We start from the raw sequence: 14476 nt of genomic DNA, 5'->3' as shown, positions 1-14476 counted from the left end.
AAAGCGTTGATTGCATTTGTGAATGGTTTTGTAACATGCAGTACCAAGGAAAAATACACAAAGACATCATTCGTGGCCGTTGAGAGACCTCTGCTTTCCGTTCTGTACTGTGTGGGTTGAAAAGCAGCCAGCCCAAGGTTTTGGTGAGGTCTAAACATATTTAGATTTAGATTTTATTCAGAATTTTTAAACGCATAAAAGGTTTGCGGTTGACAAAAACGCGTTATTGGGCAAAAGAAAACGACGGGATGTGCTTTATGACACATTAATTTTGACAAAAACTGAGCAACCAATTGGACACTCAGAAAAAACCAACACGCCATTCAATGTAAAGAATATATGACAACATGTTATATTTTGATTCGGAACTATGGTAAAACGTGCATTGCTGACATAATTCCACAGTTATGTGTGCTATAAGTCCGCTGTTTCATTCCAATACGTGAATTTACACAATGAGCATATTCATAGATATTAACAGAAGGATGGTTTTTGAAAAGATAATTTTGCGGGAAATTGCCAGCCGTACCACCACCGCCTTTTGTGCCGTTGGCGTGCTTGGTTAAGCGTTGAAGGATCGTGAATGAAAAGCCGTTGACTGACTGTACGTACAGTTGTTCCAATAGTGAGTTGGCCAGGTCAGATACTTCAGTAAAATGAATCCAGAACATCATAAAATAATTTTTTGTTTCTGTTTAAGTGTATTCTTCACAGCACAGCGAGATGTATACAGTTTCGCGTTTAAGCAGCCCATGCATGGTTTAGGTCTGTGTTATGCTGTCTGTGACGAGACAAAATAGACAATGGCAAGTTCTTTTGTTGTCGCAACAAGACTTGTCGTCAAGAATTTACCAACCAACAGTTTTGTCATACTTCTGATACTTCTGTTTGTGTGGAGCATGTACCATTTAGCAACATTTTACTATGCTTCGTTGGCCTCTACCGCACATAAGCGAAAACATAACCTGTTAATTTCATGTTCTGACACAATTGAACGTATACTTTTATTCACCAACGTCTCGCTTGCCATTTAACTAGGTTTCATCACTGAATAAAAGTATACGTTTAATTGTGCCAGAGAAGCAACAGTAACATAATCTGTCTTGATGTGTATATTGGACCTAACAAATTTCAAATAAAGAGATCAGATATACAGATCCTATGAATTGCCCAGAGCATTTTTTAGAATACCTGTATGATTCAATTTATTTCCCCAGGTGTCTGGCCATTGTGACGAAATAGAGAGGGTTCTTTTGTAACAAATGTTCCAGAATAAAAAGTAGTACCTCACAATGCGATTGGCACATTTGCTTCAACCCATTGCAATTATCCTGGCAATAGCGTTTTTCGCAACGCAGCTGGTATTGATAACGTATGTGGCCAGGAAGTGAGTTCTTGTTGTTTTCTAAACAATAATTCGTTTATTTTCGTAGAACCTTTTTCCTGTTGGGCAATTTGTTTCATTTCCTTTTGATCAATCTAACATGAGTTAGTGTTTTTATATAACATTTTAAAAAAACGTTCCTGCAAAAAAACTCTTTGCACTTAATCCTACACAGCAACTGCAACCTTTATCACTTGTCATGTTTTGCAGCTCCAAGCACAAATTCCATCGCACTGTACCAAGTAAGCGGTGACAATTATTGACGTTGCACATTCAACTTGATCAATTATATCAGCCTGCAGTATTTGATTTGAATGTTACCCCCTTATTTAAGTTAATTGTCACAGATTTTGTTGTGTGTAGAGGAGTATCACTGCACCACTGTTCACCAAAAACCAGAAGTGACACAAAAACTTGGCAAAAAAGTTGATAAAGTCATTTACGATCTTCAGGTAAGTAAGGCGTTTTTTTGCTAACAATCGGTACAATCAACCACATAACTTTCATTTTAACGAAGTAGTTCTAGAAAAAAACTGGAAAGCAGGCGCCCATTTTCTCAACGTGGCATCTGTTGGCTAATTCCAAATGGAGGGAATGTTGTAGCGTGTTTTTGGCAAACAAATCGTTTGTCCAAAATTAAATGATCCTACGTTTGTGCAGCAAATTAATCATGTTTGGAAGCGTTTGTTTATTGGAGAATTGCTTTTGGGCTTTTCGTGCCACACAGGACGCATGCGAAAGGAAACTGTGAAGCCAGACAAAAAAAAATGAGAATACGGTTATGATATGCCTTGAACTTAATTTAAATCATTTAATAACGCATAAAACAAAGGTTTTAATAAGAAGCATACAAGAAATGAGAGAAAAGTAAATTTCGGCTAAATGTTTTATAAAGGAGCCAAAATAATGGTTTGGAATTCCTTGCAAGTCATAAAACAGCAATAAAAGGCGACAAAATCCTGAGATTAATGATACTAAATTGGTGTGTAGGCAAAACGGGGGTGCCTCGAATAGGCTAGGGAATTTTACGTTTACCGTGCTACCGTGAAAAGTACACGAGTTACCCTAAGAGTTGTAAAATCCTGTACGTGTGCAAGGGTGTAAACGGCAAATAGACAGGCCATAAATTTAAAAAGCTTTATGCCAGACCTTATAGGCTGAAACAGTGTGCGCACGTCTGTCTGTAGCTCAAACAGAACAATGTCTGTTAAAATGGCCGGTTTAAACTATGCGAAGTCGTGTGAAGCAAAACATCCTCTGTTTACACTGCATCCAAGCATTTGTCTTCGCGTAAAAAATTTTTATTAGCATTGATCGAAAAGCGTCAGAGCTATCCACGGTCTTTCCCACGATTAGAAATATTGTTAGACAACCTTTTTGAACGCATCGTGTCGGTTAACAAAAATTACGTCCTGGTGTAGATTTGGCCAAATCGGGAACGGCGCTTGAAAGAGGTCCTGCAAAATGTAAAAGTTAATTGAAATTAAGATATTTTTAGGCGACGTACAGACCATGCATTCTTTTAGATTGACTGATGGGTGGCCCATCTTCCATAGGACCGTACGCCATAGTGACAACTTTCTTAATCGTTTTATTTCAGAATCCCAAGGACTGCAAATCAGCAAGAAAACTTATCTGCACTTTAAAAGTGGGTTGTGGACTTGGCTGTTCGGTCCACCACATTGGAATATGTATGTTTTTGGGTATCGGGACTAACCGGACTGTACAGCTTGACTTCGACAATCCGTGGTACACCAAACCGTTGTGGGAGACTGCGTTCTTGTCGCTCAGCGATACTTGCAACAATGTCGACGCAGAAGAGAAGAAAGCGGCTGTGGAAATTAAGGGTAGGGAAGGTATTGAAAGGTTATCGTGGTAATTATACCGGGGTGTTATTCGCGTAAACGAGTCATTAACTTAGGTGCAAATTACTTTTAGTTTATTTAACGAAACAAAAAGCCACTGAAAATATGCTGTTCTACATTATGTGCAAACGTTTCGAACACGCGACTGCGCTCATCATCAGGTTTGCACATAATGTATGACAGCATATTATAGCTTTGGCTTTGTTATTTGAGTCATTAACAATGGCAAAATATATAGAAATATTTAAATGTACTTAAATTTAAACACCCTGTCCTTTGCATAAAATGTTGTTGGCCTTCATTGAGTTGGTGGTGATTAAAGAAAATTGACAGCTATTATTCTGTATCCGTTGCTTCGTGCATGATGGATGAGTTATGTAATGCGAGAATGTTCGAAACGTGTATCAAACTAATTGTAAAGCGCTGCGCTGCTGTCGCTTTTATGCTTTTACTTTTATCCCGGAAGATCAGTTTTCTCTCAATGCGAAGCTCTCGTACTAAAAATATGACGTCACATCCCATCGCGTATATACCGTATGTTTACGCAGCAATCTTCAATTGTATATTATTTATGTATTAACGACAAATTTCCTGTTTTATCAGGTGAAGATGGCAAGGAAACCACAGTCGATCACAAAGTTGTCAAACTCGATATTATCGGGGCTTTTGACCCTTTCATCACGTACGCCCCTTTTACAATTCCTGCGTCTCTAAAACGTGCGCTAGATGGCGCACATGATCTTCCGCACTTCTGGTGGATCGGTCACGTGCTTGCCTACGTCACGCGTGTTCAACCAACCGTGAGGCACGATATAAATATGATCAAGCGGAGACTTGGTTTCGTGAATCCGGTTGTTGGGTAAGATCGCAGAATCACGAAAGAAATTTTCTTAAAAAATGACAATTTTAAGCAAATTTTAAGCGATTCCATTCGAAAAAACACAGAAATTGACGATGCCATTATGGCGAAGTTAATATTTCTGTAAGATTTTAAAATAAAAGATCGCAATTACGCTGATCGTCAACAAGTCTTTGTGAGTAATTTTGGATATATGACAAGACAGGACAGATTCGTCGGTACCACCAATCAAAAACTGGCTGATTTCTGTTGTGTGAATGATATTTTATGTAAAAGCTGTGACATAAAAACTGTCAAATTAAATTGTAGTAAATCATGGAAAATATAAAGCCACCTTCGTCAACGGCAAGTATTTGAAGTAATGCATATACGCGCAGTGTGCACGTGCGACGCTCCGACAAGATCCTAGAAGCTGATTACTTCTCAATTGACGACTACATGGATCACGTGATCAACCTCTCTTCCTTCTATCCTGCAGGGGATTCCCCATTTAAAGTGTTCCTGGCTACCGATGATTGGGATATATTTGACGAGGCTGTGAAAAAGTAGGTTTGGCAGGGAATAATTGTGCAGATTTTATTCAGTGAGTTCGTCCGTTGCTTCGTCCCACATAACGTTGTTGTCATAATAATGCGTAGGGAATTCAACAATTATTCACATTTAAAAGTGACTAGTAAATGCTAAAACGGCCGCAATTAAGACCTTTGACGTGTGACAAAGGCAAATGCTTAAAAACAATAATAATGTTGGTTATATCCTATTGACAATAACAATTTTACCATAGAAAATGCATACACTGTGCTTTAGTAAATCGTTTGAAAATCTTGGTTTAAGTCTTTGTATTTTATTTAGATATCCGTACTTCAAATTTCTCACCATTCGTGAAAACAGCATTAGAGCATTGCAAGTAAGGAACAGAGATTCGCCGGAGTTTCTTCACGGGGTTGTGCAAGATATTCTGTTGCTCACTGAGTGTGACCATTTTGTCGGAACTTTGAGTTCAAATGTAGGTTTGTAACCTTTTAGTGAATTAAAAACGTCGGCTGCTATATTGTGTTGCTTATGGCATTATTACGATATACTTTTAATTCCAAACTGCAATTACATACCTTTCCACGGCATTCTGTCAAAAAAACGGCAGATATTTGAGGCGACAATGATCAAAACTAAAATTTGTGAAATCTACAAGTCAGTGCTACACGGTTAGTCTGAAAAATAGTGCGTCTGGTCCAAGGGGTGGCACCCATTCTCCAGTCGCGGGCCCAATCCAAACTCTGCAATGTATTAGGGGGTCGCGTATTTTGTCCACTGACAACATAGTCGTCTGTTTATAATAAATTTATAATTAAACCTAAAAATTGTGGTGAAAAAATGTTATCTCCCCCTTTTTGCATATAGCACACATAGTTGCAGGCTTAAGGTTACCAACCCCTGGTCTTATCCACAACCTTTCAATTTTCCGAATGGCCGTGCTCTGTTTCATATTGTGCGTTGTCCTCAGGTTGGCCGGCTTGTTTATACGTTAATGTTGGCAAAATCACACGCCGAGAATCTGACAATTTGCTCCCTGGATTCTGAATACGTTTACTACGGCTCTGTACCAAGATACCAGGAAGCGCTGACAGCACACAAGGCGGAAAACGGGAGTAAAGAAATTGATCTGGATCCTGGTGATTTACTGATGTTATCGTCGGGTTACAAATGTGATAACAGGTGCTACGCCGTAAATTCAAGGACTCGAAAGACTGGATTTTATCCAGTCAAGAAAGTACGGGAGTACGCTAATCCAATAGAATATACCGGTTTTAAATTGGTTTCGGATGACCTGTTTTGACATGCTATTTGAGCTCTTTTCATCTTGCATGAATGATAAAAGACTAGCGCTGCGAGTGAAAATTCTATTCCAGTTACACACTGTTTTTTCGTGACTTATGCAAAACTCACTTTCTTTTGATCATAAATTATTTCACAATCTTGTTGCTTTTGCCTTTTCTTGTATTTTGAAATGCTAATTTGTATCCTTATAATCAATTTATATAGTAAGGTTGACATGCGCTCTTAAATTTGACCTGTTGGTGCTTGCATTGCCCCAAATCTGTCCAAATACCTTTCAGTGCTTCTTTGTATGTTGCCCTGCTTCGGACATATAGACATTGCCCATAAAAAAGGATTTTCCTTTTTGTTTTTGACACACCTTAATTTTTTTGTTAATTTATTGTAGATCAGGCCTATCTGCTGCTGTGTTACATGTTGCATAGAAACAAGAAACCAGCATAAATTTTAAACTTTGCACAAGGATATATTTTTTAGCATAACTTTGGAACATAAAGTACAGAGATCTTCAACACTGCATAACATTGTACACGAAATAAGTTCCGTCACTTCTTTATTATTTATTCGTCCTCCCGCGTCAAATAACAGCAATAAATTCGATTTGGAATGGGAAATCTTTCCTACGGTTTAACGGAGATTTACCTGGTTTGGATGATTTTAAATGTCCAACTAAAGGTTTACGAATGCTTTGCTTTCATTTATTTTTTTTTGATTGTTTTTTTTTTATAAATGCTGTGTGTTGATAATAAACGAAGTAATTGTGGAACTATAGAAAAACACAAAATATTCTGTTGTGGGTTCGGATTTCAAATAGCTGTAGCTGGTTAGCAACCATTTAGGAAAACGGATGAGGGCAATGCGACAGGTTTTATGTAAAGTGTAGACATATGTAATGTTTAAAATTGCTTTCAAAAGTAGTTATAACAGTTTGAGAATTACCATTAATATCGTACATTAGTTGTTCAATGTCAGGAATAGAGTAATTTTTGATCAGGGAGGTAAAACGATGAAACAAATACTGTGAATCAAACACAAAAGTATACAGTGAGGAAATGGATGCTATAGAAGAAAAAACTGAATTATCAAGCAGGGCGACTGATTCAGTCCGATCTTTTGGTTCTGAAAATGAAGGTGGCTCAACTAAGAACAGTGAGGTTGGAAAGTATATTAAATTTACACAAAAAAGTAAATTATAAATATTTTTTTATATTTAACACACTATTTGTGCCTGTTCGGAAAAATGTCATGCTGGTAAAAGTGCTGGTTCATGTTAATTTTTTGTAGAATAAGTTATAAAAGTTAGTTATCTGAATACTAATCAGCTTCATGGCTGATATAGACATGTTATTTTGTTACCAACTGATTTTATGCAAAACCCAACAAGGCGTTTGTTATACAACACAGTCTGCACTTTTACTTATTGCCTTATGATTGTAAAAGTATAAAATCTTCAAAAGATTGTCAGTTTCCATATGTTTTTATTTGGTTTTGTACCAGTAGTGGTAAAACTTTTTATATTTATTCAGTATCAGACAGGTTATGGCCAACTTGATGTCAAATTTAAATTTTTCAGATGAGTCCTCCTGCTTCCAAAAGCAGCGGAACTTTGTTTGTGGAAAGCGAACAAAAAATTGAACCTTCTGGTGACAATGACGTGATTCCTGTTTCACCAAATACTGGAAGGCCAACATCTGCTACTAGACAAAGGACACCACCCCAAGGTAAATGTAGGAATTTGCTCTGTGTCTTAAATAATTTTTCATATGTATGTTTTAGGGTAATTATTATAAACCATATCAAAACATTGTGTATGATTTTCTTAATAAACATATTTTAATCAGTATTATTTTTCCACAAATGTTTAAATGGTTTCCTTTACATTTTTCATCACTTTAAATGAATTACTTTCATATTTGACAAGGTGCACCAACTGAATCTGAGATGCATGAAGTTACAAACACAAGGAATCTAGTGGCTTTTGACACCGACTTGGCTGTAACTTACCCTGAGAGAACTGAATCTGAGATGGACGCAATTATCAAAGTAATGCAAATTTGAAGGGGTTTCTTGTATTGATAAGCCTAACATAATATTGCATTGGGTAGGGGTTTCTTCAAGTAGTCTTGTTTACAGAAGTCCAATTGTAGGTTAGTTAAAAAGCCAGCTTCAAAGTAGGAAGAGGCCATACAGAAATTGCACCAACAACCACTTCGTAAGAGTGGAGTGATGCCGGTTTGTGATAAATCACTACTGGTGTCAGCAGTACGACCCTCACTGTGCGTTCATTGGACCGTAACGCTTCCCCATTGATAAGGACAACGAAACTTGGAAATATGGGTTATAGGTTTTGCGAAAAAATTTCCCGTTTGTGGTGCCCCTGAAATCGCCCCTTCTGAGATCTATTTTAAAAATAAGAAACCTCTGGCTGCCAGGCATATTGCAATTTAAAATATACTGCTCTTCTGGCATAAGATTACGTGCTGTATGGTTGCTACGTTTCGTCTGCCATTCAGCGAGGCTTCTCAGGATTTTAAATTTTAAAATTGTGTTTATAGAGACTCAAAGAAACTCTCACACCACAAAGCATCGAAGAGGACGAGGTGTATTTTTAAAGCTAAATAACAGACGTAGTACTGCTTTGATTAATCGTTATGTACATTCATGAAATCTATGTACCATACCTAAAAGTGATTTGGTCCAAGAGAACCGAAAAACCAAAGTATTTTTGGATTTCCTTAATACATAATAATATGTAGCGTTATCGGTTCATTTTGTTAAGTTTTATTTCCCGACGCGTTCATTACGACCTCTAGTGGTTTTCTGACCTTTTCAGGGCGACTCGATCTTTCCAACCTCCGTTCCCGAGGAGGATCTGGAGGAGGCGAGGAAGAGGCAGAGAAGGAAGATGCTGGAGAGGGAAGCGAAGATGTGGGATCGAGAAAACGCTCCCAGGAGGAGGAATATGCAGGAGGTCATCGATGAAAAAGTCGAACAGCAGTAAGTGATGTTGTTCGTTAGAGAATGTTCTAACCTAGTTTTTGTGTTCATGCTCTTCATTGCGTGACTGTTGTTGAGAAGTAACAAACTTTAAAATCCAAGACCTTTGAAAAGTATAAGGTTGTGCAGGAATTCCAGAAAATTTTGTTTAAATGCTGGTAAATCAGGTTTCCTGATAGCCATATGTGGGTTAAGTGTTGCAAATTACGTACGTTGCCCATCGCATGAGGCCCGAGCATCTTTCAACGTTACCAGTATGCATGACGCTGACTTACAGTCAAATCCACATCGTAAGAATGGGTTTATATCGATAAGTGTGTGATCGTATCTTCTCCACGTTATTTCACGCCTTTTTATAATCATTATAAATTGTGCTGTGGGTGTGGTCATATTTTAGTAAAAAGTGAAAACCGCCACGTATTTATTTAAACTCAACCGTTTTTATAATTGTGTATAAGCTGCAGACAGATGGCCACTGTTTCGACCTAAAAGGTCTCATCTGTGCAGCTGGTGTGACTTTCAGACGACGTTTTTTTAATTTTAGTAACGTTTCCAGTTTCAGCCGTGGCGTGGAGTTGTCGCAGGAGGGGCGTTTTGAAACGGCGATATCAAGTTTTACGAAAGCAATCAACCTGCAACCAAACAATGTGAATTGTTACGTTGAAAGGGCTGAGACTTACCTGCAATTGTGCGACTTCCGCTCCGCTCACCTCAACTATAAAAAAGCATTCTCGCTTGAACCCCACAATGCCGACTTGTTTGACAAAATTGCATTCGTCAGTTACTTGGAGGTGAGGTTTGAATTAAGGTTTGCTTTTGAACAAAATTTGTGTCGTACGTAAACTATGCTTCTGTGTGTTTCAGATATGATAATTTAATGCCATACTGAGGTTCTTTGTAGTTTTTTTTATTTACTATTTAAACAAATAAAATCGTGCATTTTTTAATTTGATATAAACTTGCTTGTTTCTTCCAGGGTCAGTGTCTGTTTGACCAGGGTTTATACAAGGAGGCCTTGGAGTGTTTCACGAGGGCAGCTGAGATGAAGCCATCCATATCTGGCTACCACATGCGAGCTATTGCCTGTCTGGCAGCTCTGGAGCGGAATCAAGAATGCCTGGCTCTCATTACCAGGCGTTTGGAATCTGAAACAACCGGCAACCCAGAGTTGTACGTGTTGCGCGCTAGGCTCCATCGCATGTTTAAGAATGTAAGTTGCGATAACTGGGTTGTATCCCTGTACAAAATCCAAGGGTTTATTGTGCTAGGATTATGAGCTGAAGTAGTTCTATAGTTAAAATATGTAGCGTTCCGAACCACTGCAAGATAACTATACGCATAAATAGCGTTTCAACAAACTATTTACCTGTTCCCGTTATATGTCACCCAAAACAATAAACATTTTCCGTTTAATTTTTACAAACCAACTGTGTATATCGGAAAACGTAATACAACTTCTAATCTACCAGAGCACCAGTTTTATTATAATGTTCTCACAGGCGACCTTATGCTACTATGACGTAAGAGACGCCTTGTCACTAGACTCAGAGCAGCCTGAAGCGAAACAGCTCATGCGTGAATTACGTGAAGTTGCTAACACCGCAAAACAGCAAGCTGTATCACTTACACTTCAGGTGTGGTTGCGTTCATTTGTATATTGTGCTTTGTTTGGATCTTAGTATTGTATTGTGGTGTTGTATTTTCGAAATCCGCAGGGTAAACTCCACGAAGCCCTCAAGAAGATCAGCACAGCGGTTGAAACTGACCCTTCCATATCCCAATACCATGTTTTTAGGTTGGTTATGACGTTTCAGTATGACGTTTTTGATTTCAAAGCGAGAAAAGTTTTAGTTTTGTGAAACACCGCAGCCCAAACCCACTTAAAACAAGCATTTTACCCGGGATCTTATCTTAATAGTGTATTTTTTTGGCAGCCGAAAGAAAGTCCGTTTTTTATCGGTTTTGCCTCAACCTATTTTTTTCATAATTTTTCTCCCGCAGGGGGGCGCTATACCGTCGTATGCAGAACTTCAACTCTGCCATCGACGACTACTTGCTGGCGATGGACAAGGCAGACCATAACGAACGCGACCCCGTTTACATCGATGCCCAGCGTCAGCTTCTACTCACTTACAACGATTTTGCAGTTTATTGCTACCACAGGGTAAGTGACCTTAAATTTTACGAATAGAATTCGTTTACGAAAAGAAATATTTGTGCGTTAAGCGGAAAAATACGTGATTCAAGGAAATGGTTCTCAAAGTAGAGGCGGAGGTTTATGACATCTTGGTCTGGATTTTATAATTATAGCAATTTTCTTGACACAAAGAATCAATGTAATAAGTTGTAAGCACCAGATTCTGATCGGCCTTACATTTTTTTGTAAACAAAATTAGAAATAAAATCTGTGAACCTCTGGTTTCAACTGGTTTTTAAACAAACGAGAGTGTTTCTTAAATTTTGTGTGAAATTCCTGTCCAATGATAATGCAACGACAGGATCTACTTTGTCTGATTAGCGCATATTATAAATACACTTAACCCCCGATAAACCGTTGTATGTTAGTGACAACTGATATTACTGCATTTTCTGCAGGAGTTTTTCGAAGAAGCGATCGTTCTTTTGAACAAAGCCATCAAAGGGGAGAAACAAGAGAAGGGACTTTACCTAAACCGAGGAGGTAAAATATTTTACTCCATCCAAAAAAATATTTTTTTGCTTTTCACCCACTTTTTTAAAATTTTATATTGGTTTATGTCATTCCTGCATGGTTCAATAGAACACGAAACATCACCATTAAAACCCTAAACTTATCTCAGCCTATGTCATGCATATACTGTTGATATACCCTTTTCTCCAGATTGCTTTTTCAAAATAAACGATCTTGGGTTCGCCCTGGCGGATTACCAACAAGCGTTGGAGATTGACCCCAACTGTTGGAACACTAGGTGTCGGATTGCGGTCGTTCACAACGAGTTTGGAATTCTCGCCTATCAGGGAAGGTGAGATGTGGTTTGAGTCAATATTTGTTGCAATGACAATCCTTGTCTGGTCACAAAGTTTTACCTGTGTTTCGCGAGAAGGAAAAATACAAATAATATTTGTGAAGCAGGTCACATGCATGACAACTTGACAACGTATATGATACAGTACCGAGCAGTGCATTCGTTCTTGACACTTATTGTACACTTAACACATATTAGCGAAATCACAACAGTGTACAGCGTTTTGTGTTTATGCTTTCGACAACGCAGGATTCCCATGTCTATGTTTCTTGTCCTCCTTGCACATACAAGTGCGAACAAACGCTTCATAGACATATTTTTCTGCTTCTACCTGCAAAGAGATAAAGATCCTAACGTGATAATACTTTAAACTAACCTCCATACAAATAAAACTAACTCAACCGTTGTGAAACTTACAGGCAATACCAAGAAGCAGCGATGAGATTTAGTTCGGCGATCGATCATAACGGCAAAGTGGGTCAGTTCTACGTTCACAGAGCGAGGTCCAGGTACTTGATGCAGGATGTGGATGCGGCGAGGAGGGACATCCTCTTGTCTCTTCATCTCGATCCGAACAATGATGAGGTTGGTTTGCTTGATATAAAGCACTTTTTTTCAAGATATATAGAAATGTTTATATCATAGATCCCCCGCTGACAACTTTGATTGGTCTTGGGACCTATAGAATATTGTGCAACCATGCAAGATATTGGTATACTGGTAGCATATACCAGTATCTTTTATGATTGTGCAATATTCTATAGGTCAGACCTGGTAATCACTTGTATAAAATGAATTTACTTGCTTTGAGATCAAAGGAAATTTCCATATTAGCGGACAATTCAGCGACCTGTTTTTAACTTTATGCAGATTGTCCCGCTTCTGTCCCGACTGTTTCCCGGTCGTTCGGTCAAGGAAGTTTTGCAAAGCAAAGCAGCTCAAAATGCTCGCGAAGAGTTGTCTGGAGTAATGGGGCCTACGACCACTACCGCTGGGTATACGCTATATAATGTTAGCACTACTTGTACCACCAAAGGACCTTGTGGTTCCCTTGTGTTACCCTATTAACAATGTTATGTAAGAGTCTGTTGCTGCAATACCAAATTACATTATCTAAATGCAGAATATATGCAGCAATTCCGGCAAGGATAAAATGTGACGTAACGAGCTACGCGAAAGATAAAATCCTTTTGTTAAAATGATCGGCTTCCTAACTTGTGACCAAACTTAAAAATCCTTTTTAGTGAGTGACTTGCCTGGCATCATCAAAAGCAAACTCTCTTCATGTATATTTCAGTCGAGAAACTAAAACGAGAACCCCGAAATCTTCGCTTCCAACCGCTACAGGATCAATTTCCACACCTGGTCCTGACCTGGCGGACGTAATTTCGTCGGATGAGCGGTTGTTAAGTGCCGAGACCGCAACCCCAGGTCCGAGGAGAATGCCGACCGACGTCGAAATAATCGAAGAAAAGCGACAAGTAACGTTTTGTTCTTCAAAAATTGCTCGCGTTAATAGTGAACTTACTATTTTGTGAGGCAGTCGTTCTTTCCAGATGTTATTAAAGTTAGAAACATGCTCAGGTTGTAGTGCTTGTGAAACCGAAAGTAATATAGGATAGGACGTCACGTGTGACTAGATTTCTGTTTCCTAGAAGTTACGGGGTCTGGTTAAAACAATACTGCAAGCCACATTCTTGTGCAGTTTCTCTTAACCTATTTAATATTACGCCTACATTTTAAATACAGCCAGCAATTTCTAAAACAGGTTGCTGCAGAGCTCAAGAATATCTTTCGGTACCCCAAAAATCTGAAATCCACGGCACCAAAACCTGCTCCATGCATCCCTACCGCCCCCAAGCGGCCGAAATCACCGGGAGAGGACTCGAAGCGCCGAGGTTACAATTGGAGGCGATTTAATATGAGCTTAGCGCCAGTATAAGACATGCGTTGCCTCTATTACACAGTCGTAGTAACTGATACGCCGCTGTATCAAGCACCTATTGCACAGCTATGTTGCCATTCTGACTACGAATTTTGTTTGGGTGGTGCTATGATAAAACCCTTGCTGTACTCAACAATTGTTTTAAGAACCAAAATTTGCCACTTTTTATGTTACCCCTCCTTCATTGCACGTCCGGCATCAGAATCTGTGTTTTATTTAAAATTGTTTTGAAGCACAATTGGCGTTCTTGTTTGCCTGTCTCCAGTAACGCGTGCGAACCGGCAATATTGCGATAAAACACAAGGTCGATTAAAAGTGAACCAGATTGCTAAAAGTGTAACAACCAAACTTGGTTTAATCTTTATTTTTACGACGTTTCCTCGTTTTCCCACGACAACGTTTTCTATTCGTTTTTCGTACACTGTGATGCAAAACTTTTATTGTGTTATTTGTCAGTTGCACGTGTTTTGCTACATTGACAGGGTTATATAGTTTATACAGAGGACATAGCCTAGTTATCGATAGATGTTTGATATACGTAAATATAATCTAAGCTAATAAGTTAACAGCTTTTACAATTACCAGCTG

At 38.6% G+C, this 14476-nt stretch overlaps 2 protein-coding genes and 1 non-coding gene across 3 annotated transcripts; 2 read left to right on the top strand and 1 right to left on the bottom strand.

Annotated features, from left to right (window-relative positions):
• Nucleotides 1-1173: 1173 nt before the first annotated feature.
• LOC145899031 (alpha-(1,6)-fucosyltransferase-like) lies at nucleotides 1174-6522 on the top strand. The gene is made up of 8 exons (XM_082987743.1): nucleotides 1174-1387; nucleotides 1595-1626; nucleotides 1748-1836; nucleotides 2985-3231; nucleotides 3853-4108; nucleotides 4486-4653; nucleotides 4961-5114; nucleotides 5610-6522. The coding sequence occupies exons 1-8, from the start codon at nucleotides 1293-1295 to the stop codon at nucleotides 5940-5942; spliced, it is 1374 nt and encodes a 457-aa protein (XP_082843869.1). The 5' UTR covers nucleotides 1174-1292; the 3' UTR covers nucleotides 5943-6522.
• Nucleotides 6523-6904: 382 nt separating this feature from the next.
• On the top strand, nucleotides 6905-14276 carry LOC145898506 (tetratricopeptide repeat protein 16-like). Its single transcript, XM_082986987.1, has 16 exons — nucleotides 6905-7095; nucleotides 7515-7662; nucleotides 7863-7984; nucleotides 8497-8541; nucleotides 8775-8938; nucleotides 9495-9729; nucleotides 9915-10148; nucleotides 10438-10572; nucleotides 10654-10733; nucleotides 10940-11102; nucleotides 11534-11618; nucleotides 11799-11940; nucleotides 12363-12528; nucleotides 12814-12938; nucleotides 13241-13424; nucleotides 13712-14276. The coding sequence occupies exons 1-16, from the start codon at nucleotides 6994-6996 to the stop codon at nucleotides 13883-13885; spliced, it is 2304 nt and encodes a 767-aa protein (XP_082843113.1). The 5' UTR covers nucleotides 6905-6993; the 3' UTR covers nucleotides 13886-14276.
• Nucleotides 8124-8261, bottom strand: LOC145899890 (U4atac minor spliceosomal RNA). Its single transcript, XR_014402506.1, has one exon. It is a non-coding gene; the product is annotated as a U4atac minor spliceosomal RNA (small nuclear RNA).
• Nucleotides 14277-14476: the final 200 nt, after the last annotated feature.

The sequence above is a fragment of the Ascidia mentula genome, chromosome 4 (genome assembly GCF_947561715.1).
Source record: "Ascidia mentula chromosome 4, kaAscMent1.1, whole genome shotgun sequence".
In the NCBI taxonomy this organism is placed as follows: domain Eukaryota; kingdom Metazoa; phylum Chordata; class Ascidiacea; order Phlebobranchia; family Ascidiidae; genus Ascidia; species Ascidia mentula.
This window is presented reverse-complemented; position numbering and strand designations above follow the sequence as displayed.